Source organism: Carassius gibelio, chromosome A20 (assembly GCF_023724105.1).
Source record: "Carassius gibelio isolate Cgi1373 ecotype wild population from Czech Republic chromosome A20, carGib1.2-hapl.c, whole genome shotgun sequence".
Lineage (NCBI taxonomy): Eukaryota > Metazoa > Chordata > Actinopteri > Cypriniformes > Cyprinidae > Carassius > Carassius gibelio.
Genome location: NC_068390.1, coordinates 9,931,703 through 9,957,139, shown reverse-complemented (window position 1 = coordinate 9,957,139; position 25,437 = coordinate 9,931,703). Strand labels below are relative to the sequence as shown.

At 38.4% G+C, this 25,437-nt stretch overlaps 2 protein-coding genes across 2 annotated transcripts; both read left to right on the top strand.

Moving 5' to 3' along the window:
• Window positions 1-1,456: 1,456 nt before the first annotated feature.
• On the top strand, window positions 1,457-7,441 carry LOC127938367 (cell cycle control protein 50A-like). The gene is made up of 7 exons (XM_052534947.1): window positions 1,457-1,911; window positions 2,063-2,182; window positions 2,426-2,533; window positions 4,791-4,878; window positions 4,966-5,112; window positions 5,217-5,423; window positions 6,532-7,441. Exons 1-7 carry the CDS (start codon window positions 1,666-1,668, stop codon window positions 6,723-6,725), a joined length of 1,110 nt encoding a protein of 369 aa, XP_052390907.1. The 5' UTR covers window positions 1,457-1,665; the 3' UTR covers window positions 6,726-7,441.
• A 12,380-nt stretch (window positions 7,442-19,821) lies between these two features.
• On the top strand, window positions 19,822-24,268 carry LOC127938365 (potassium channel subfamily K member 13-like). Its single transcript, XM_052534944.1, has 2 exons — window positions 19,822-20,361; window positions 23,134-24,268. The coding sequence occupies exons 1-2, from the start codon at window positions 20,022-20,024 to the stop codon at window positions 24,030-24,032; spliced, it is 1,239 nt and encodes a 412-aa protein (XP_052390904.1). The 5' UTR covers window positions 19,822-20,021; the 3' UTR covers window positions 24,033-24,268.
• The last annotated feature ends 1,169 nt before the right edge of the window (window positions 24,269-25,437 follow it).

The window sequence follows — 25,437 nt, the reverse complement described above, 5'->3', positions numbered from 1 at the left end:
GTCAGAGACACACTGCATAAATCCAAAAAGGAAGTTAATGGATAAAAAGAAATGGTAGGTTGACAAACTATAAAAGAGCATGTTAGACCTTGAGAAAATATATTTTGGTTTTTCAAGGTGAGCAAATCTGAAGGTCCACACCTGCATGATAAAGAGCCTGGAAGTTTTACCGGAAAAAGGTTTGTCAGAAACACAACTTTGATGAAATACTGCTAGTTTAGTCCACCACACCTGCTCTGAGCAAACCTGCTTCCGTCGTTGCTTCGGTGTCTTGCTCCATCTTGTGGTGCAAATCTTTTTATTTTTATTTTTTATTATCATTATTATTATTATTATTATTATTATTATTATTATTATTATTATTATTATTATATATTTTTAATTTAATATATACTTTTATTCTATGTCCATAGTTGTGTAACAAATATGTTCAGGATATGATAAAATACATTCTAAAATTATTTATAAATTTTGTGTTTCAAGAGAAAAAGAATCACAGATGTTGGTTGAACATTGCATTAAAGTAAAAAAGAGACTTACTACACCATAGAATAGTGATATAGGCCTAATCATCAGTCAACACATCAGTCATCGCTTCAGAAAGCAAGCAGTAGCCTAATGCTTCACAGCTGTACAGAAACTACTCTGTTTTCCCCCTAAACGAAACGGGTTGAAATGGATTTCGATTTTTACAAAATTGATGGTACAAAACTTATTAACAAAGGGATTATTGTGAAAATAAAATTCTGATTCTACACTAATTATTTTTTACTATCTATTATTAACATATCTATGCGGTTGTGTCGGCGCATGACGCCTGCCAGATGTCCATGTGATTCATTTTAACGAATAGGTTTGTTTAAGTGAATCAGTTAAAAATGATTCACCAGTTCATCGAGTCATCATGTTCATCACGGTAAATATATATATATATAATATATATAATCACTAAGGGCAGGTAAGTTATCCATAGTGATTTAGTAGTATTTATTGTGAACTAATGTGTTTCACATGTCATGATAAATTATGATTAAATAAACTGAAGCATGCTGTAAACTGATCATTGAACAATCACCAAGCAGAACTACAGTTACTGATTTTTGGAGTTTACAGATTATGGGGATGTCATGGTTAACATATTAAAGTCAATAACTGTAAATAAGATCAATAATTTTTAACACATTCACAACATATAATATAGCTCTTTTAGTCTGCTTTTTAAAAAAGCAGTCGGAGATCACCACTTTCAGTTATTGTGAATTAGCCTATTATGAAAGCATTAAAACACAAAGTAAATATTTTGGTAACGTAATAATAGCATACAGATTACACAAAGAATATACGTACTTATACATTGTTAATGTGATTTAAAAAAAGTTTACAAACACCAAAGTGATTCAAAAACGCTTCGCGAATCAGTTGGACTGAATCAAAGGATCCGGTTCATATACATGATTCGCGAAACAGACAACACTAGCTGACACTCCCTGTAGCACCGCCTCAAACAAAACAAACAACTCTCCACACAACCTGGAGAGAAGTCCCCTGTGAAGAAAAACTACTGCAGCGGACATATAAAATACATTTATATTAATTACCCGTCTATAATCGAGAGATTGTGTGTTTTAATACAAGCACAGAGGCTGTGTGCTGGTAATTACAGCTATGATGGCATCCAGCTACAGCGCCAAAGAGGAAGACGGTCATCACTCCGGACCCGCGGGGCTCGGCGGAGCCGCCATCCGCAATAGAAAGCCCGACAACACGGCCTTCAAACAGCAGCGGCTCCCGGCCTGGCAGCCCATCCTGACCGCGGGGACCGTGCTGCCCGCCTTCTTCATCATCGGCCTCATCTTCATCCCCATAGGAGTCGGTCTCTACGTGACGTCCAGTAACATCCGGGAGCTCGAGGTCTGAGTCCGTGCGCTGTTTGTGCTTACTGTCATTTAACTAAATACACTGTGAACTCAAGTCCGAGTTTCCTTCCGTGTTAATCTGGGCGCAAGTGTTATGTAGCCGCGTGTTAAGTATATATATATATGTGTGTTTGTCTGGTTTACAGATTGATTATACGGGGACTGACCTGTCCAGCCCGTGTTTTACCTGCTCTCAGAGCTTCAGCTGGAACAGCTCCACTCCCTGCAGATGTGTCCTGTTCTTCTATCTAGACCAGCCTTTCGAAGTGAGTGCTCCTGATCAGACCAGCGTGTTTGCACTCCTGTTAGAGGATAGTTTGGCCTGAAGTAAATATCTGTCATTTCCTCTCACTCACATCTCATTTTCTCCTCCATCTTCACTGACTTCGTGACCTTACCGTCATGATAACGTAATGCGTGAAGTCCAGCTAGCGCAAGACTTCTTGATTTATAGAAAGGATGTTTGATCACAACAGTGCCAGCTCATGACTCTAACTTCATGTCTTCAGAGTAATGTCTTCATGTACTATGGCCTCTCAAATTTCTACCAAAACCATCGGCGGTATGTGAAGTCCAGAGATGACAGCCAGCTCAATGGAGACGAGCGCTCACTAAAGGTACTGCACATCTCTCCGTCTGATCGCTCTGTCTGTCTGTCTGTCTGTCTGTCTATTGTTCACTCTGTTACTTTATGTAACGTTCCATTGTTCTATCATTCAGACTGTCTGTCTTCTATCTATATCTGTATACTATAAACTCAACTCTTTCTATCTATCTAGAACGAGTATCTTTCAATCTATCAGGAAGACACGACAGACTGAGTGTATATACAGTCTTGTTCAAAATAATAGCAGTACAATGTGACTAACCAGAATAATCAAGGTTTTTCGTATTTTTTTTATTGCTACGTGGCAAACAAGTTACCAGTAGGTTCAGTAGATTCTCAGAAAACAAATGAGACCCAGCATTCATGATATGCACGCTCTTAAGGCTGTGCAATTGGGCAATTAGTTGAATTAGTTGAAAGGGGTGTGTTCAAAAAAATAGCAGTGTGGCATTCAATCACTGAGGTCATCAATTTTGTGAAGAAACAGGTGTGAATCAGGTGGCCCCTATTTAAGGATGAAGCCAACACTTGTTGAACATGCATTTGAAAGCTGATGAAAATGGGTCGTTCAAGACATTGTTCAGAAGAACAGCGTACTTTGATTAAAAAGTTGATTAGAGAGGGGAAAACCTATAAAGAGGTGCAAAAAATGATAGGCTGTTCAGCTAAAAAGATCTCTAATGCCTTAAAATGGAGAGCAAAACCAGAGAGACGTGGAAGAAAACGGAAGACAACCATCAAAATGGATAGAAGAATAACCAGAATGGCAAAGGCTCAGCCAATGATCACCTCCAGGATGATCAAAGACAGTCTGGAGTTACCTGTAAGTACTGTGACAGTTAGAAGACGTCTGTGTGAAGCTAATCTATTTTCAAGAATCCCCCGCAAAGTCCCTCTGTTAAAAAAAAGGCATGTGCAGAAGAGGTTACAATTTGCCAAAGAACACATCAACTGGCCTAAAGAGAAATGGAGGAACATTTTGTGGACTGATGAGAGTAAAATTGTTCTTTTTGGGTCCAAGGGCCACAGGCAGTTTGTGAGACGACCCCCAAACTCTGAATTCAAGCCACAGTACACAGTGAAGACAGTGAAGCATGGAGGTGCAAGCATCATGATATGGGCATGTTTCTCCTACTATGGTGTTGGGCCTATTTATCGCATACCAGGGATCATGGATCAGTTTGCATATGTTAAAATACTTGAAGAGGTCATGTTGCCCTATGCTGAAGAGGACATGCCCTTGAAATGGTTGTTTCAACAAGACAATGACCCAAAACACACTAGTAAACGGGCAAAGTCTTGGTTCCAAACCAACAAAATTAATGTTATGGAGTGGCCAGCCCAATCTCCAGACCTTAATCCAATTGAGAACTTGTGGGGTGATATCAAAAATGCTGTTTCTGAAGCAAAACCAAGAAATGTGAATGAATTGTGGAATGTTGTTAAAGAATCATGGAGTGGAATAATAGCTGAGAGGTGCCACAAGTTGGTTGACTCCATGCTACACAGATGTCAAGCAGTTTTAAAAAACTGTGGTCATACAACTTAATATTAGTTTAGTGATTCACAGGATTGCTAAATCCCAGAAAAAAAAATGTTTGTACAAAATAGTTTTGAGTTTGTACAGTCAAAGGTAGACACTGCTATTTTTTTGAACACACCCCTTTCAACTAATTGCCCAATTGCACAGCCTTAAGAGCGTGCATATCATGAATGCTGGGTCTCGTTTGTTTTCTGAGAATCTACTGAACCTACTGGTAACTTGTTTGCCACGCAGCAATAAAAAATATACTAAAAACCTTGATTATTCTGGTTAGTCACATTGTACTGCTATTATTTTGAACAAGACTGTATATATATATATTTGTTGACAGCTGTAGTGTTAATGGCGAAGCAAATAGAACTGAAATAGTTCGGCTGATTTGAGCTCAGCTGTCTGACTTGTTTGACAGCATAGTATGCTCCGCCAGCGCAAACACATGTCAACACTACATCAACAGCTGCTGTACGACAGCAGGGTTTGGACACATGGACTCAGAATCATCTCGACACGTATTATAGTGGAGCCCTGTCAGTCACCGACAGTCATTGTCACTTTTAATGAACTTCTAACTGAGTGACATTGCAATAGCTGTAACCGTTTTGTTGTTGTTGTTGTCATGTTACAATAGGTCTGCTGTTTCCTGAGGGCAAGAAATACTTACCGCTTGATTTGAATGCATTTGCATGTCATTGAATGAAGTTCAAAGAATATCGTTTTATTTCAGGAGCCAAGCAAAGAATGTGAGCCGTACCGCACTAATGAAAACAAGCCCATAGCCCCGTGCGGAGCCATTGCTAACAGCATGTTTAATGGTGAGACCTGGATCTGAATGCTTAGCATCGTAAGACTGTTTCCTCAGGACTGGTAATATTGCTTGCCTCTTTCTCTCTTTGCTTCAGATACACTGGATTTGTTTTACATCGATCCCAATGGAACAAAAACCCAGATTCCATTCATCAAGAAGGGCATTGCGTGGTGGACGGACAAACATGTGAAGTTCAGGAACCCTGGAGGCAGTAACCTGAATCTTACTGCTGTTTTTAAAGGTTAAATATTTAACTGTTTATAATTCTATATAGAGGATCATATGTACTCTAATGCATTAGTATGTGCCCCCCGTATATCTAAATAAACACTCGTCGTCTTTCAGACACAGCGAAGCCGGTCAACTGGCACAAGGCTGTTTATGAGCTGGACACCGACTCAGAAAACAACGGCTTCATAAATGAGGATTTCATAGTGTGGATGCGCACGGCCGCGCTGCCCACCTTCAGAAAGCTGTACCGCATCATTCAGAAGAAGAACAACATGACCCCCACGCTTCCCAGAGGAAATTACAGCCTGGAAGTCACCTACAGTATCCTTGCACTGCACACCTCTGAAACATCAAGCTCTGCACAGAGCGAGAGTTCACTGGGCGCTATTTGAAATGTTCTGAAATTATACACCAATACCAGTCCATTCGAAAAATATATCAAGTTTATGAAAAACTTAAGGATTTTCACTAGTGGTCTTTGAGTTTAAGTATAGCTACAGTTCCTTAGACAGAAATATTACAGCGGAGGTGCGTTCAAATGATCTAAAGTGACAGTAAAGATCATTTTAATGTTACAAAAGATTTCAGTTTTAATAATACAAAAAAAAATATATATATATATATATATATATATATATATATATATATATCAGTTTCTACAAAAATATGAAGCAGCACATCTGTTTCAAGGTTGAAATTAAAGAGAAATGCTCAGCTGTTGTAATGGCTGCTGAAAAATCAGCTTTCCCATCACAAAAATAAATTGCATTTTAAAATACTTAAAAAAAAAAAAAAAAAAAAACTGTTATTTTACATCGCAATATTTCACAATATCACTGTAATTGTGATCAAATAAATGCACGTTTGATGAGAATAAGAGATTATTACATTAAAAATATCTTACTGACCACTTAACTTTTTAAAAGTGATGTATGTATGCTCTGACCCCGCTAAAAGTTTTATATATTTTTTATTATTTATGGAATAATAACTGCTATTGGTGACTACTAGTAGAAAAACAATGTCAAAATCTAGTTATAATGGTCAAGAAAAAATATTAAAGGAAGATATACTGACATTAGTATACTTTTATAAGTGCTAATATAACAACACAAAGTAGTAAATGTTTGTATTTACCTATAATTATCTTTATTTAACATTTTTAACTGCACAGGAAGTCCATGAACGATGATCGGTTATACTGTTGTTTTATGCGTTTGACCTTATTTATTCAACACTGATAGAAAGAAAACTGATGAATAGATTTTTTATAATTATTAAATCATGTTCAAAATCATTATAAAATGTATAGTGCAGTTCTAAAACTCCGTTTACAGAAAACCAATTTGAGCAAAGTGCACACACTGGATGATTGGATATGTTGTATATTTCTGGATTGGTATTATGTCCTCAACCTCTCGCCCCTCAGACTACCCCGTGCGCAGCTTTGAAGGCCGGAAGCGTGTGATCTTCAGCACCATCTCCTGGATGGGAGGGAAAAACCCCTTCCTGGGCATCGCCTACATGACCGTGGGCTCCATCTGCTTCTTCCTCGGCGTGGTGCTCCTCTTCATTCATCACAAATACGGAAACCGCAACAACGGCTCTGATATTCCCAGTTAAGATTGCGAAGTGCATGCGTTCTGTAAGACACAGCGTTTGTGTCTGTGCGCTTGAGCAGCATGCTTCAGTCGGGGTTTTAAAGCTGCAAGAGCATTCGACCACTTGATGTTCTGTTTATTTATTTATTCCACTTCAAATTTGTATTTGATCGTTTTAATTTTTTTGGTCGGTGGTTCATTTCAAGCATGTTTTGGCCGTTGAAATGCTTGCATGTCTGAGTCTGAGGTTAGTGTGATATCACAGCATCCAGGATAAAGACCAAGTTGTATAAAGTACAGTGAATGAATGTATATTTGTGTTTCATAGAAATGGTTTTACTTTATGACTACGTTTAACAGTTTAATGTACAAATAATAATTTCACTTTTCCTCGAGGTTCAAAAATGCAAAGACTCTGGCTCCGTTTAGTTTCCAATCTTCATTGAAATGCTGGATTATGGTAGGGATCAATAACAGTTACCACTAAACTGTACGGATCATAAACACGGAGATGCTTGTGCTTTGCTGTGTGGAATCAACGGCTTGGGGTGAAGACCAAACGTTTCGGTCTGTGTCTGTTTAAGGGAAGCTGTCTCGGGCTCATTTTGGCTGTCATGTCTGTTTTTTTAAGTGTTTATGCATGTCTTCCTCTAACAAATATGCACTTTAGAATGTGACAAGCCATACATTTTTTGTGTGTGTTTTGTTGCTGGGTGAATAAAATGTCTAATTGCTGAACTTACCGAGATTATTCTCATTATTGTGTCGAAGTATCTTTTCAGCTGCAGGGGGATGATACCAAAGACAAATTTAGCATGTTAAAGAGATTTGAATCCTGCATTGATGTATTTCCTATTCGAACAGGAAGTTTAGTTTGGATGGGCTCTCTTTTTATTATTTTAAAGAAGCAGTTGGCTTCACAGTCTTAAACCGTGGTTTTCTACACTAAAACAACAATTTTAAAAGTGTAGTTCACCCCAAAATATCTAACCAGCTTGCTATTTTAAATGAAATGTATAATCAATATTTCCATCAAATAGAAAAGTAAGAGCATATACGTTAGGGATGATGATACTTGTATCATTTACTCACCAGTGGTTCCTCTGCAGTGAATGGGTGCCGTCAGAATGAGTGTCCAAACAGCTGATAAAAACATTACAATAATCCACTCCAGTAATACATGATAACACAATGGGTTTTGGGCATTTTTTTAAAGCCAAAGCTAGGAGGATAATTGCTAAAAAGTCAATGTCTTAAGAAAGAATGTGATAAATAAAAGAAAACAGCACTGGTTTATATGAGAAATGTTTCTTCTTTTGTGATCAGTGAGACTCAGTAGGTGAATTCATAGCAGAAGGTACAACACTGCTTAGAAATTATGAGAAGCGGCACTAAAAGAGTTATTTCTAAGTCGTCAAAAAAAAAAAAAAAAAAACAAACAAAAAAAAACCATCAGTAAAAAGGACCAGCAGTTGAGGCGTCTGTAAAGCTGCCTCTGGCTTCTTCATGACACCGTAAGCAACATCTGTTCTCCTGCTGTTGGTATGTTGGACTGCATGAAAGAGCAGCTGTTGAACCGGCCCAGAGGAAAAGTGCTGGACTAATTACCTGTTCTCTAACCGAAGTGCCTCTTTCTCTCTCTCTCACATCGACAGAGCACCTCTGGACCACGAGTGACCTCACACAACATCAGGACAGACTGAGACGAGATGTGCTGGTGTGAGATAATGATGTGCACTGCGTTTCTCTGTTGTCCTGTCAATTAGTGACAGACTTTCAATTTGGCAAGATCAGTTAATGATCTTCCCGAAAGATTTAAAAGCAGTATAGAAATTGAAAATTTGCATATAGTTCAGATAATGACTCTGCAAGTGAGCATACGTCTCTGTCTGTCAGCTCTTTCATCTGCTGATGTTAACATATCGACCAACTCTGTATATTTTATATACACATATACAGTGGTCAGTGGATATAGAAAATAGTTAAGTTCAAGTTAAGCTTTATTATCCTTCTGCTACATACTGTACAGTGGAATGAAATGTCGTGCCTCACGGCGCTTCACAAATACAGACATACAACAATAAAGTAAAACAGTATAAACCTAAACACAACTGACATACTAAAAGAGAGTTTGACTGCAAATATACTAAAAATAAATCATTACCTAAACTAGAGAATACAAACTGTACAAATGCTTCACATAAATATGTTACATGTGCAAAGGGAAAAGTCAAGCAGCTGGCTGGGGATCAGTGCATGCGTATATCAACATACATATGTTATTGGGTCTTTTGTGGGATTGTGTGTGAAAAGCGTCTAGCGCACATAGAGGAGAGTACAGGTGGTTTGTACAGGCCCAGTCTCCTGTGTGTAGCACACTTTGAATTGCACAAAAAAAGGCTTTATGTATGCCTTTTGGGTCAAATATGGACTAACCCAACTCTTGGGTTAAAAATGTAATTAAAAAATTTAACCCAATGGCTGGGTTAGTCAATTTTTTGACCCAATTGGATTGAAATAACCCAGCATTTTTAGAGTGTAGAAGCAGAGTGAAGTCCATTATTAAGAAGTGGAAGGTATTTGGTTCAACACAGACCCTCCCTGGATCAGGACGTCGCTCCAAACTGGATGAAAGAGTCAGGAGGAAACTGGACAGAGAAGAGACCAAGAGCCTACAGCAGCTCTGAAGCAGATGCAGGAATTTATGATAAAGAGTCGGCTGTCGTTCTGCATCTGCGTTAGGCCTGCTGGAGTTGGTGGTGTGCCGCGTCCCAGAACCTCTCGATCTCCCGGAACCAGTAGTCGATGGCGGGGACATCCGAGGGTTCACCTGATCAGGGGAATAGAGGAGGTTGGTATCCGAGTACGCACTGGAAAGGAGTGAGTCAGGTGGTGGGTTGTCGCAGGGAGTTCTGTGCGTACTCGGCCCACCCTAGGAACTGGTTCTAAGAGTCCTGGTGGCCATGGTAGAAGGTACGGAGGAAGCGGCCAATCTCCTGAACCTTCCTCTCCGTCTGCCCGTTCGATTGTGGATAGCATCTGGAGGACAGACTGATGGCCACACCTAGGAGTGAATGGAATGCCTTCCATACCCGGGAGATGAACTGAGGACCTCTGTCTGAGATGATGTCTTCTGGAATGCCGAAGTACCTGAAGACATGACTTAGAAAATCTATCCACTATGACCAGAATGCAGGTATTATTATCTGAAGGAGGAAGATCAGTAATAAAATACATCCCTAGGTGTGACCACGGGTGATTAGGGACGGGCAGAGGATGGAGCTTGCCTGATGGTAGATGGCGTGGGCTTTTGGAGATGGAGCAGTCTGTACATCCGTTTACATACCTTCTGACATCCGAGGCCATGTTGGGCCACCAGAAGCATTCCCTTAGCAATGAGAGGGTTTCATTGACCCCTGGTGACCAGTGCCAAGAGATGTGTGAGCGGAATGTCTCGGCTTGTCTCGGATTTAACCTCTTGGCGACCCAAAGAACTCTAGGTTCTTGTGGTCCGCGAGAACCAGAAAGAGGTGTTTGGCTCCCTCCAGCCAATGCCTCCATTATTTGTTTATGCTCACAGTTGCCGATGTCATAATTTACCTCTGCCGGGTTGAGCTTCCGGGAGAAGAAGGCACATGGGTGGAGGCGACTGGGATTCCCCTGCTGCTGAGATAAGACCGCTCCCAGTTTTCCACTCGTCCCCCTCTCGTATCCGGATGAGGTTGTAGGCGCTGCGGAGGTCCAACTTGGTGAGGACAGTGGCACCACGGAGATGTTCCAGGGCAGCTGGGATGAGGGGAAGTGGATATCGGAATTTGACGGTTATGTTGTTAAGAGCCCAATAATCGATACAGGGTCATAAGCCTCCGTCCTTTTTTTTGACGAAGAAGAAGCTCGAAGCAGCAGGGGAGGTAGATGGACGAATGTAACTCTGGGCCAGCGCCTCCTTGATGTATTCCTCCATGGCCTTCTCCTCCGGAATTGAAAGGGGGTAGATCCTTCCTTTAGGCAATGGTTCACCCGGCAGCAGATCGATGGCACAGTCCCATGGCCGGTGTGGAGGCAGCTTGGAAGCCCGTTTGGGGCAGAAGACGTCACTGAAGGGGGCATAGCATGTAGGAATGGAAATGGATTGGTTTTTCCACTGGGCTCTCAATTGAGGTAGTATAAACTGGAAGAGGTGCAGGGGAAGGTTTGGTTGGGACAGGACAACCAGTGATGCAGCTCTTGAAACAGGAATCGCCCCACTTCAGGACTTTGCCCGTCTTCCATGAGATGACAGGGTTGTGCTGCTTCAACCATGGAAGCCCTAGAATGACGTCAGCGGTGGATTCCTCCAGAACCAGCAGATGGATCACCTCGTAGTGGAGTAGTCCGGTTTGGAGGGTAATTGGACCCTTACTACGATGCACACATCCTCTACTCAGCGGCCTGCCGGTTATTGTGTGGACCTGGTAGGCTGACGGCTTTGCCGTGGTTGCGAGTTTGAGTTGACGGCAGAGGGCGCCTGAGATGTAGTTGCCGAGATATAGATTCTGGGCCAGTCGTCTTTGTCTTTCAGCCATAGTGAGTCGATAGGAGTCGACTAGCATAGTTTCGTTGGCTGGTTCTGGGGAGCTGATGGCCTCTGGTCGGCAGAGTGGCGAGGTGGAATACGCCTGGCCCTCGTGCTCCTCTAAGCACGACTGCATACGGGTGGCGAAGCGGATGGAAAGTTGGATGAACCGTTCAAGCCCGATGGTGTCCTCGTATGCAGTGAGATGCAACCGCACTCGAGGTTCCAATCCCTGATGGTAGGTAGTAAGCAAGGCCTGTTCGTTCCATCCACTGGTGGCCGTTAGAGTCCTGAACTGAAGAGCATATTCATTGACAGACATTTTTCCCTGTTTAAGGTTATTCAGCTTCTCACCAATTGATGAGTACTAAGCTGGTCTGCCAAAAACTTCTCGGAAATGGTTGATGAAGCTGGAATAAGACTGGATAACTGGGTTATTCTGAGTCCAAATTTAATCTGCCCACACAAGTTCTTTACCTTGCAGTTGAGAAATTACGAATGCTACCTTGGATCTTTCGGTTGGGTATAAGTGCGGTTGCATCTCCAGGACCAGCGAGCATTGAAGAAGAAAACTGCTGCAATCCTCCACCGAACCAGAGTAGGGCGCCGGCCTGGCCATGGGACAGTAGGTGAGGAAGTGCTGGCGTTGTTTGCGGAAGTGCTCGATGGTGTCGGGGATGCGGGTAGAGTGGTGAGTGTCCTACGTGGTGCATCGACCAGGTCATGAAAGGGGTCCGTGAGGCTCATGCTTGTGCCAATCGGTGTTGGTCCGGTCTTCTGTTACGGAATACCACAGGAGGCTGAGTAATAACAGAAAGACAGTTTATTGAGGCACAAGCAGAGGAGCGGGTAGTGCTGGGTAGAGTGATATGGAGTATGGCAGTGATGAAGTGATTCATAGTAGCAGGGTAGATACGTCAAAGGAGGGAGGTGTACCACACACACACACAGAGATGGCTGGGAACTTCTGGAGATCGCTGGAGAGAAGTAGAGATAGAGTTAATCCTTAGAGTTAGCATACAGGTAAGACCTTGTTGCGAACGAGACCAGAAGCTGACTGAGTGCGTGTGTGTGGTATTTGAAGTGCAGAGGTGATTGGATAATGATGAGGGTCAGGTGGAAGTGCTCAGTAGTAATAAATAAATATTTAGATATAATTTATTCCTGTGATGGTGGATCTGAAACTCTACATTAATCAGAGTTTCAGTTTTTCTGCGGCCATGAGGAGGTCTTGCACAGGTGTCTATATGTATCCCTCTGTATCTGTCACAGATCTGTTGTCTATCTTGTTTATGACCTCTTTCCAATCAGACATTCTTTGTATGAAATGTTATACATTATTGTGAACTATTCACGCTGTTGTTTCCAATCTTAAACAGCTGTAATGCTGGAATTAAAAGTAAGTAATTAAAATGCACTGAAATATGCCTTAAAAAGGTTTATTATGTTATTCATGATAAGTTTATTCTCTGTTGTGTTGCTAGAGTGACGGGTGTCCCTGTCTAAATGATTCCTGAAGGAAAAGGGAAACACGGCTCGTGGCTCAAGATAATCCATGTGAAAGTGTTATCAGTGTTGCCCAGAGCAACGCTGAGAGATGCCAGGGTGTGTGTGTGTGTGTGTGTATCTAAACATACAGTGGGGAGCAAAGACAACACTGAAAATCCGGGATTCAATACCTAATTTAAACTATTTAATCTAGCTTACCAAAATATGTCTCATGTCTTTCTTTCTTCTGTGGAATACAAAAGCAGATATTTAGAGGAATATCTGTGTTTTTATTTAATTTTATTTAAAAAAAATTTGCCTTGATTTTTGTTTTGTATTAGAAGATATCTTGAGAAATGTTTACGTTTTTTGCTTTGTTTTTGTAAATTCAATAGGGTTTCATTTAGTTGTTTTTTTAAATCATATTTAGTTTTATTTGTTTTGTATTATGTAAGAAGCAAAGTTTCAGTGTCTTGTTCACAAAATGAAAATCAATAGGGTCCAATGTTATTTGGACCCCAATGACTTTTAAATTAACAAAACAAAAACAACAAAGCAAAATATTTTAAGAAATGTCTTAATGGTTTGTTTTGTTTTGTCACTATTATGAAAGTCAATGGGGTTTTATTTTGAGAAATGTTCCAGTGTTTTGTTTTGTATTTTGTTAGAAGATGCTTTGAGCATTTTATTTAATTTTGTTTGTTAGGAGATTTCTTGAGAAATATTTCAGTGTTTCAATGTTTTGTCTGATTTTTGTTTTGTCTTTTACTTTGTTAGAAAATGTTTCAGTGTTTCGTTTTGTTTAGTAAATTCAACAGGGTTTTATTTTGTTTTTTGTTTTGTTTATTTTTTATTAGAAGTTTTGTTTGTTTGTTTTGTAGAAGAAATGTTCAGTGTCTTGTTCAAAAAATGAATGTCACTTGGGTCAAAAACGAATCACTGATTTTAAGAAGATTAATTGGAGGAGAAATGCAATGTTTGACCAAAGCAAATCAGGAACAACTGCAGTAAAGAAATATAAAAAAAGATGTTAGTAAACACATAGTAAGCCCTAACAACCTCCAACTGCATCCATAGAAGAATCAGTTGGGTGAACTGCAAAATATTGTTATAATTTAATCCATATAAAAGAAACCGTGTGAGTCCTGCTATATTTTATCCTGACAACCCCTTAAAATCCCTTAAAAAGACTCATGTTGTTCCGTCACCCAATCAATTGTTCCCTCAAACACTGCTTGTTCTCATGTCTGTGTTTTACTAATGAAGAGGGAACAGATTGTGACTGGTGTGAGCCGCGATGACAGAGGCATCAGAATTCAACTCCAGTGGGGCCTGATTTTTGCATATATACAGGCCATCTGATACACCCTGTCTGCTGCGGTCTCTCCTGTGAGCACATCCTTATTTCATTCGGATGTGATGCTACAGGCTTTCTCATACTGAATCTCAGTACAATATCAGTAAGCGGTGACTCAGTTTTCATCTGTTCAGCAGCTGCAATACGTCTCTAATTCAGAACTTCCTCGTGCCAGCATAGTATTTTGAATCACTTTTTGAAAACACAATACATTTTTCCCTCTTGCAATTTCCTCAAGATTACACAAGCGCTTAATTTGGATCCAAATGGCGCTCTGAGGTGACCTTTTAGCTTTCGAGATGTGTGTCTGCATTGCTGTTTGTGTCATGACCTTGGAGTCTTTAATGGCAGAGAGTCACGCTGACAGACAAGTAAAACTGAACAGCGACTAATGACCCGGTTTGACTTGAAGAAACCAAACAAGTCTGTAATCACAGCGCCATGCCATTTGATCTATCTTCAGAGTGACGATGGATGGTCAGCCTTCTCCTGTAATTGCAAAGATTTCCCTTGCTTGTAGCTCGTTTCATAGAGGCATTGCTATAAATGCACTGCTGATGGCCAGTAAACAACCTGGGCATTAAAAACATCAGTTCTGTGTTCATGAGTTTGTAAACATTTAATGACAAACGATATATTGAATGTACACACACACACACACACACATATATATGTATATATATATATATATATATATATATATATATATATATATATATATATATATATGATTACTAAATCAGCATATCATGTTTTTTTATGGAGTTACAGTCTTACAGCTCACTTCATTCATCCATTTATTCTTCACTAACGATCTGTTTGCAAAAACCTCTGCTTTTGGTTGTTTAAGAAACTGTGATATTTATTTAAAAAATGTGACCTAAAAATGAAAGTCTGTTTCTCTGGGTTAAAAGCTAAATAAGGCACCAAACTTTTATGGAAAACTGGGGTGGATTGGGGGTGGGGAGGATCAGGCAACAAGGTCAACAAATTCAGCCTCGACCCACATGCATGTCAATTACTTCTGAACGTCCAAAAGTATCGGCTGCCCACTGCTCCGGGTGTGTGTTCACGGTGTGTGTGTGTGTGTGTTTCTACACTGCTGCGTGTGTGCACTTGGATGGGTTAAATGCAGAGCACGAATTCCAAGTATGGGACACCATACCAAACATCCAAACGTCACGTACTTTCCTTTTCTTAATAAAAGCCTTGATTGGTTTGATTCCATGCATGTGAATTTAACATCCTGTTATTGGACCTAAAAGATTTTTGCCGGGTATATATTCGGTGAGATATAGTTTCAGAGACTCTGTCTGTGATTGGTTGGTGTATAGAAAGGATATGAAGGGGCTTTTGAGAGCTTTGAGGAAATGCGGTGACTATTAAATGCCTGCAGAGCCATGGCAACACAATCTGGTCCCTGCAGACCCCTCAGTATCTCGTTCTTCAACTGAAACAGACATTTGTGACAGGCTGAACGGGACAATTTACAATGTGTGTTTCAGCGGTTTCATGGTGTGGGTGCAAACACATATTTAATCTAGTCTTAATTTAATCTAGCATTTGGCAAAACAATGCATAGTTTGATTGGGGACAAAAAAGGACAATTCATTAAAATATCTTGAGTTACATATGTGATAAATTAACATAGTTTCATATGGTTTTGTAAAATGTTTTATACCATTTTAATACCATTATGCTATTCTTAGAAGGTTTAATTTAAGAACACTAAACAGGCCGTGTAAACCATCTATTAAAAAGTATCTTTTCTTTACACTTTAAATGTGAGAGTACACATCTTAATCATCATTTTCAAAACAAATTATTTTAGATATTCATTTATTTAATGTTTTAGAGGTTAAAAACTATTTTTGCTTTCAATTAAATTATTATTTCATCTAGAATTATATGTTTTTGGGCTGAACTAAGCTTGCATGTTTTAGTTGCACCAGATGCCTTTTTGGTCACACCACATGACATCTGGCAGACAAAAATCTTTCAAATACTGTTTTAATAATAATATATTATTATGCACAATTTTTAAGTAAGGTTTAATAATTCTGTAATTTACATGAAAAAAATAAAAATAATAAAAAAGCTTTTTCTTCACTGTAATGATAGGAAGTTGTACCACTGTGACATTTTTTACTTCGAAAATGACCTCGAATCAAAAATATATTTTAATTAATGAATTAATAACATGTTTATCACAGAAGATGTGTATTTAAATCACTGCATGACTTGCATTTGAATGTATCCAGAATGAACAAACAAACAAAAAATCAATCAATGCGAGTAATTTCGTATTTTACCCGCATGTTGTTCTAATCCTGTACGAATATATTTCTTCTGTGGAACATCAAATAAACAAATAAATACATTTTGAGAAATGTCTCAGTATTATTTGTTTCACCTCTTAAAGTTTTTGTATTTTGTTATATATTTTGAGAAATGTCTTAGTGTTTTGTTTTTTACATTTGACAATTTTAGAAAAACTTTAATTAAAGATTAAGCCATTTTTAATAAGAGCTTGCTCAATTGTGATCAGTATCGTGAACTAAAAACATGTTCATAATAAAAGTGGTGTATTCAAGTCATTAACTGTGTGATTTGCATTTTTAATGTGTTTTAATGTGAGAATTAATCAATGTATCTCTAAAAAAAGGCATTAAAAACTATTAAAACATGCACACATTTCAGTTCATTATTCCAGTGAGGCGGTTTTCTCTGTGGCCTGTGCACATTTACCATCATTTTGATCCAGAGTCAGTTGACTCCCTCTCTCAATGTCCCAGTGGAGCGGCCAAACTTCAAAGCTTTGAAGGGAACGGACTGATGTTCCTCTCTCTGTGGATAAAAGGTGCTTCGTTTTGTTCTGCAGAGCCAAATTGGCTATAGATTTTGAACTGTGTGCATGTATAAACCTATTTAATCATTTCCACCTTCATTAGAAAACTTCATTCAAATACTGAGAAGATCCTGGTGTGGGACCAATGATTAGAAAGCAATTGTTGTGCATAATTCAAATTTCAAGAAGAGAAGTGACATTTTCAGCATCATCTTTGCAAATCTAAAGGGTTTTTAGTCCTGTGTCTCTCTGCTGGATCACTGTTGGTGTTTTTCGGCCCCTCCTCTTCTATGCAGTGGGTTTGATGTCTGTGCTACCAAAACCACCCATCGGCCTCCTGGGAGTTTGGAGGTCTTCCTCACATCAGATGGAATTGTTCAGTGCTGCTGCCCAAAGGACAGAGCAGTACAACCTTCAAATGTTACTCATAAACAACAACATCTGAACTTAGAGTTTCGAGTAAGAACGGGACGTGTGGGGAATCATACAGTAGTACGACAGCAGTCCCAAAAAAACATTTCCCACTGTGTTTCTAAAGAGCGCCGCACTGCAACTCTATTGAAGCCAAATAACAGTTCCTTTCCTTTTTTTACCAAAAACAGATATAGTGTTCTTGGTGGTTGTCTCTGATGCCATACCAGGGTTATTATTAACAAAAACCGAAAGCAAAAAAAAGAATAAAAAAAAAAAAAAAAAAAAATTTTGTTACTTAAATTAAAATAATGGTTAAATAGAATTAAATAAATAAATAAATATTTAATATATAAATATAAATATTATCTGATGTATATATATATATATATATATATATATATATATATATACAGTATATATATTTATATATAGTTCAGCTAGTTGGCAAGTCAAAATTTCCCATTTTCATTTAGTTTAAGTACTAAAATAACTAAAACTATTAAAATAAAACTAATAAATAAAATCACTATGTAATAAAATACACAACAAAATAAAAAAAACTCTTAAAAATATGAACAAAAATAATGATAAATAAAAAAAAAAATAATTCGACAATGAGTTGAAGTGAATGAGTTCAAATACTTCAAGTATAAGCTTCCCTAAACTTGACTTTTTCTTCTGGTCACCTCTAAGTGATTGAATATACTTTTGATGTCCATGCATATGAATGTTTCCCCAGGTTCTTGCCGTGCTTTGTTTCAAAGCACCACCACAGCAGTCATTTGTGGATGAGTGTAGTTTATGCTGTTTTGTCAGTTCTTGTTATCATGGACACCAGATTTTTTTTTTTTTCACATCTTGGGACACCAGATAGTTTGGTAGATATTGTGAAGAATATTGCAGTTGGAGGGTAAAACAAACACTAAACACTAATGATGCTCACATGCCAAACATCAGAGAGTCTGATATTAAAATACCATGGGGTTACTATGACACAATCACTGTACGATGACGATGTAAGAGATGGTTGTTTATGGGTCAGTATAGTGCCAGGAAATCAACTTTCCAAGGTCCTGAAAACTTTCTAAGTACAAGCACTTTTTTAAGCTCTAAAAATAACGTAATGCATCCGACTTCACAGCTCTGTTCAATGTCTAAACTAATCAATCCGACAGTTTAGGAGCCAATCTATAAATACACGGTGTCTGTCTGTCTTAAATGCATAATGGATTTCGTCTCCCTGTCCAAACTGTGACATTTACACAAGTTGCCTCTGGACGTCCCAGAGTAAATGCTGAAAATTTCCCAACCAGATCCAAAAGGTCATACACTATTGATCGCAATGATGTATTCACACCGCACGATCTAATCTAATAATGCAAACATGCTTAAAGGGATCCTCCACCCCAAAATGAAAATTTTGTCAATCACTTGCACCAATGTTGTTCCAAACCCGTAAAAGCTTCGTTCGTTTTCGGAACACAATTTCAGATATTTTGGATGAAAACCTGGAGGTTTGTGACTGTCCCATTGACTGGCAAATAAATAACAGTGTCAAGGTCCAGAAAAGTACGAAAGACATCTTGTAGACGTCAGTGGTTCAACTGTAACGTTATGATGTGACGAGAAGACTTTCTGTACACGAGGAAAACGAAAATAACAACTTTATTCAACAATTCGTCTCCTCTCCGCATCACCGTAGCACCATTTTGGAGATTACGAGCTGAACGGAAACTATATACTCTCCAAATCAAAGAATAAATACACGTAGAAACATCCTTGTTGATCCTGGAACAACATTCCAATCAACCAATCAGAATAGAGATATAACTTTTCAGGAAATATCTGTTTTAGGCTTACAATCAGGATTAGGTGCGTCTACACCCTTGTTAATCAGCTAAATTATGTGTAGGGTTAGGTTTAGGGGTATGGAATGGGTTAACTCCATATTTTTGGACATTAATGTTGATCCAAGATGTTGATCTAGGAACATGTCATACTTAGCAAAATCACGGCGACTGCTTTGCATTACAGGATTTTAAATTGTATAATATTTCACATTACAGTTTTTATGTTTAGTCAAATAAATGTATTCTTTTATTTTACACATTAAACATCCTTTCCAACACACACACACACACACACACAAATTAACTTTGTTGATTTGTTACCCTACTTATCAATGATATAGTCAAATGGAGTAGCCCTAAAACCATGATACCTTGAAAAATATACTGGAAAATAATGACTAATACTTTTTTTTATGGTCACACCACTTGTTGGTTACACACACCATTCTTTTAAACCAGATTTCTCCTTTTGTCATCTCGGCCATTCTCAGCTGTCCCTGAGCTGCGCGCGTGTGTGTGTGTGTCTGTGTGTGTGTGTGTGTGTGTGTGCTGCTGTTGGACCTGTGATCTGATCTGATCTGACGCACTGAGCTCAATCTGGAGAGGTTGAGGTCACACACACACAGCGCTCGAGACCAAACGCAGCATGATCCGCCACAAACGGGGCATTTCGGGCAGAATACCTGAGGTTCTGAGGTTAAGTCCCCTGAAATATCCGGACGCTGAGCTCTGAAGAGAAAAATGCATGATCTATGATGAACTGGGATGTGGTGGTTCACCTGCTCCTGTAATATCCCCATAAAACAATGGCTTGCCGGGCTGGATGCTGCTGCACCGGCATCGGGGCTTTGAATGAAGATAACGCCAGATTCCTCATGTTGGCTCTGCTGATCATCATCTACCTGTTGTGTGGCGCAGCGGTGTTTTCGGCGCTCGAGCATCCGAAGGAGAAGCTCGCCAAAGACAGATGGGCTCAGAGGATCGAGCAGTTCACCCACAAGTACAACCTGAGTCCGGACGAGCTGAAGAACTTCCTGAGGAACTATGAGGAGGCCAGTGTGGCGGGAATCCGCGTGGACGCCACCAGACCCAGGTGGGATTTCGCGGGAGCTTTTTATTTCGTCGGAACTGTGGTTTCAACTATCGGTGAGTTGAATATTAGACAAAAAGATATCAGACTGCAAGCTGTTTTAACCATTTATATGATGCAGAGAGAGGAAGTACAGTAGCTAACGTGCAACAGGTGCTTGTACATCGCATTCAGACGATAAAACGTTTTGTTTCAGTACTAATGTAAGATAGTTAGCTAATAATGTAGTTTATATTCTAGATTTGAATTAACTTGGCTAGATTTTAATTTTAAAAAGCTAGGCTATTGATTTTTGAGACTTGGGGAACGCGGCTATACATTTATCCATTTGTTTGTACAAAATATATTTTGTATTATATAATCTTAAACATTTCATTATACATTTTAAATAACTTGCTCACAACTTAAACCCCATTTTGTCATCGACAAGATATTTTGTCATCAGATATTTGTAAAATTAACATCATAATGAGCCTCCTTTTCTGTATTTTATCTGCTATGAGTTAAATATAACACATGCGAGTTTTATAGCTGTTTCTAATCATTTCTAATAATTTATATATGTATAATATAATATGTATATTAATTCTAAGCCATGAGGTAATGAGATTCAGCTGATCCTAAACCACTAAAATAAAATAAAAGGAATAAACTTTGTGTGATGAGCAAATTGATGTTATTTTGTAATATTGTTTTGACACAGTTGCCAAAGATTTTCTGTCAGACGGTCTTGGGGATAGCTGAAAATCGTCTTTTTCATTTATTCATTGAAGTGAGTTTTACGCTTGTCAGCATTTATAATATAGCTATACCTGAAACAGTCTTGTTTACTTGATGTGGTGTATATTGAGAAGCAAAAAAAGAATTGTTAAGATGAAGCAGGAGACTAACTGTAAACAGGTGAATAACCTCTCATCATGATAAAAGATATTTCCATTCCTTCAATGATATGTACACTATTTATTTACACTGGGTATAGTAAAGAAGTTGCAGTTGAGATAAGTAAAGATTATACAGCTGCATAAAAAAAAAAAACTCAAAGCAACAAAATGTGATCATTCTAAAGAGGGTGGTTGTTTTCCACACAACACAGATGACTCACAGATGATATTTTCCACTTGACAACTCTTGCTCTTTTGAGAAAGTGAAACCCTTTCAGTATTAACTCATGAGAATTTCACATTTACTCTCTATCTTTATAAACCCAGTTATATTAATTCTCAGCATGCATCAGATTTGTGTTTGTAAAAGGGCTAATGAGGATATTAAATGCATCAGATCTTATTTCCATGCAGTCTGTCATCTGGCAGTTTGTGCATAAAATGAGATGCTTTCACATTAACATGCTGAGCAGGGGGAGGTTAGTTTTGCCTCATTAATAATTACTATTTTACCCTCTCCTCCAATACTTTATAGATTTTAGAAGACAGACAATTCAGTATCAGTGATGCAGTTACATAATGGTGCGAGTATGTTGTCTTTGATGGTTCAGTTTAATTCGTGCACTTCATTTCAGGTTATTAATTCAACGAGAAGCATATAGGAAAATATCTTCATAAATATGGCAGTGGATGGTATACATGCTTCTCATGCTGTCACCAATGGCAACCTGTTTCTAGTGGTTTGTGAGGAAGGGAGAGTGGAGTTTTCTGAATGGTGGAGGTGGTTGGAGGCTGGGGTTCACGTGGGATTTGGAGCACATGCTGCTTATTAAAGGACAATTACAGCTCAGTTTCTAATTAGTCCCAATCCTGCTTCCTGCAGCATGCCACGCCACAGCAGCTGCATGTGTTCATCCACCGTAGTATACTCTGAACATTAAAGCATCTCAACATATTCTGTTACACCAAATAATGGTCTTTAAAAAAGCATCATATGACCCCTTTAATATTGTCCTGAGGTAACAACACCAAAAAACAAACATGGAATCCAGTCTAAGTGTTCAGACTGAGAAGCATTGACAAAAAATATGATTTTAAAAGAGTTTCAAACCAGGTACAGTTCATTACAGTTTTGTTCAGACTACAAAAAAGTAAAAAGATTTGAGTCAAATATAAAAAATCTGAAAGAAGGTAGGTGCTCAAACCAGGACTAAATGTGACCAACACTAAATATATTAAATAAAAAAAAATAAAAATAAAAATTCTCTCTGTCTTTCTATATATATAAATAAAATGATTAAAAAAATTATTTAAAAACAAAAATATAAAATGTAAAAATCTATAACACCATAAAAACAAATAATATTATATAACAATTATGAAGTATATAATTAATGACACTAAAAGGAAAAGATTTCTGAACAACGGGTAGGTTGAGCTCATTTAGCTACAACAAGGACTGAATGTTACAAGGACTAAAAATATTAATATATATATATATATATAAAATTATAAAGAGAAATCTGATTTTGTATGAAGGTAGGTTGAGGAAATATATCTCCAACCAGGCCTAAAATGTAAAAAACTTCCAAAAAATACTAAATTATAAAATAATAATAATAATAAAAAAATATAAATTATAAAAATTATATAACAATTAAAAAAAAAAAAAAATTATATATATATATATATATATATATATATATATAATTTCCAAAAAATACTAAATTATAAAATAATAATAATAATAAAAAATTATAAATTATAAAAATTATATAACAATTAAAAAAAAAAAAAAAATTATATATATATATATATATTGAATGATATTAAGAATTTGCTCCTACAACCTGTATTGAATATTTTATTTGCTGTGCTTTATAATAGGTGGCATTAAATGACATTATAAAGTCTAACATGCTCACTTTCTTTCTGTATGTGCCACAGGTTTTGGGATGACGACACCCGTCACTATTGCTGGGAAGATATTCCTAATCTTTTATGGGCTTATTGGTTGTGCAGCCACAATTTTATTTTTTAACCTCTTCCTGGAACGTGTCATCACAGTGATCGCATTCGTTTTGAAGTTCTGCCACGAGCGCAGAGAACGCAGCAAAGCCGGACCCCCTCAAAACTGCCGGCGTCCCTCCACCGACAGCAGAGGGCGGCGCACGGACAGCTTGGCCGGATGGAAACCTTCGGTGTACTGCGTCATGCTCATCTTAGGAGTCGCTGCCATCGTGGTCTCCTGCTGCGCGTCCGCTCTGTACTCGGCAGCCGAGGGTTGGGACTACCTGGACGCCCTCTATTTCTGTTTCGTGGCTTTCAGCACCATTGGTTTTGGGGATATGGTGAGCAACCAGCGGGAGATGTACACAGCTCAAGCGGCCTACAGGGTGGGCAACTTCCTCTTCATCCTCACAGGGGTGTGTTGCATCTACTCGCTGTTCAACGTCATCTCCATCGTGATCAAGCAGGTTCTCAACTGGCTCCTGCGGAGGCTGGTGACTCCCTGCCGCTGCCCGGGTCGAGGGAACCGCCATCCACGGAGGAACGTGGTCGCTCCTGGCCACATGAGGACCAGACGGGACAACTCCATCGAGACCGATGCAGTCAATGACAGCGAGGCGGATGGACGGCGGATGTCTGGAGAGATGATCTCCATGAAGGACTTTCTGGCCGCTAATAAAGTTAATCTGGCCATCATGCAGAAGCAGCTGTCAGAGATGGCCAACGGACATCCTCGTCCATTAGGGAGCAGCTCACGTCACAACGAGTTCTCCGGAGGGGTCGGAGCGCTGGGAATCATGAACAACCGACTGGCAGAGACAAGTGTAGATAGATAAATCCAGCATTTAGACATGTGAAGTAACGAGACGACCTCCACAGCAAAGCGGGACCACTTTTTTGGACAAACAAAGACAAGCAAACACCATAACTCTCATCTTTTGGGTTTTATTCACTAATAGTTGTGTAGAAACGCTTTTCTGTACATGCACAGACAAGGTTAGCTTGGAAAGTGGATGAGGTGGACTGACAACAGGTGTGTACCAGGATTATTATAGTTAACAAAAATAAATAAAAAATGTTACTTCAAATAAAATGACAGGAAAAGAAAAATCTCAAAAACAAAAATGCATTATTTTATTGCAGTTAGTTTCCAAATCAACATTTCTCATTTTCAATTAGTTTTATTTGATGAATTAACTTAAACTAAAGTTGGAATAAAATTAATAAAAACTATAGAGAGCTTTAAAAAAAAAAAAACAGTAACTAATAAAAATGACAAAAGCACACAAAGTAAAAACGAATGAAAAAACTATACATATCCTTGTGCTGTTAAATATGAATATATCTAAGACATACATTAAAGACAAGATATTTACATATTTAAGAATATGTTTACTATACTGTTTAACTATGATTATTTTATATAATGATTTCTGAAGGATCGTGTGACACTGAAGACAAGAGTAATGATGCTGAACATTCAGCTTTGCATCGCAGGTATAACTGACATTTGAAAATATATTAAAATAGACAACTGTTATTTGTATATTTCACAGTATTACTGTATGTTTGATACAGTCCCGATGGTTTATGAGGCCACATATACGAGTCTAAAATGGCAAACGTTTTGATTAATCATGATTTCTGATCAAGACGGTTCGCACAGATAATGAACGAGAGATGTCTTTAATGTACTGCTGCTGATTTTGTCACTTGAAGGCATCTGAGCTGCTGTGTTTATCGTCTTTCACATTGATCTCTCTAAATGAGCCCTTGTTAACTTGTAGTGCATTAATCTGCAAATAATCAGATGTAATATATTTCTAGTCCTTAGTTTTCTTGCAGATTCCAGCTCTGTTACAATATGGTAATCTGTTCATTAACTTTTGGGGAAGAGCGAGATTTATGCATCATTAGTTCACACTGCATTAGTTATACTGAGAATCATTAATGGAACTTTATGAACTTCATAGACAGAAATCTGCATGAATAATGTCTTGAGTCATTAAAGCAACGAAATCATGAACTCTGTGTCTTCCTCATTCACACTACCGGATAAATCATATGATAATTGTATTCGCTTCGCAGAATTATAGATAATGCAGGCTATATTTAATGAACCCCATTAAAGAACAGTTTGTGACTAAATAAATAAATAAACAAACCTTGTCCTGAATGATGCTCTTTCTTATTGCCTGTGAGTCTGTGTGTGGCTTGTCCAACATGAAATACTTCTAGAGC

What these genes read in the sequence shown, in the direction of transcription:
- LOC127938367 (XM_052534947.1), top strand. Translation starts at nt 1,666, where the DNA reads ATGATGGCATCCAGCTACAGCGCCAAAGAGGAAGACGGTCATCACTCC. An exon ending in GTAACATCCGGGAGCTCGAG is followed by an intron (nt 1,912 to 2,062) that starts GTCTGAGTCCGT and finishes TCTGGTTTACAG; the next exon opens with ATTGATTATACGGGGACTGA. An exon ending in GAGACGAGCGCTCACTAAAG is followed by an intron (nt 2,534 to 4,790) that starts GTACTGCACATC and finishes GTTTTATTTCAG; the next exon opens with GAGCCAAGCAAAGAATGTGA.
- LOC127938365 (XM_052534944.1), top strand. Translation starts at nt 20,022, where the DNA reads ATGGCTTGCCGGGCTGGATGCTGCTGCACCGGCATCGGGGCTTTGAAT. An exon ending in AACTGTGGTTTCAACTATCG is followed by an intron (nt 20,362 to 23,133) that starts GTGAGTTGAATA and finishes TATGTGCCACAG; the next exon opens with GTTTTGGGATGACGACACCC.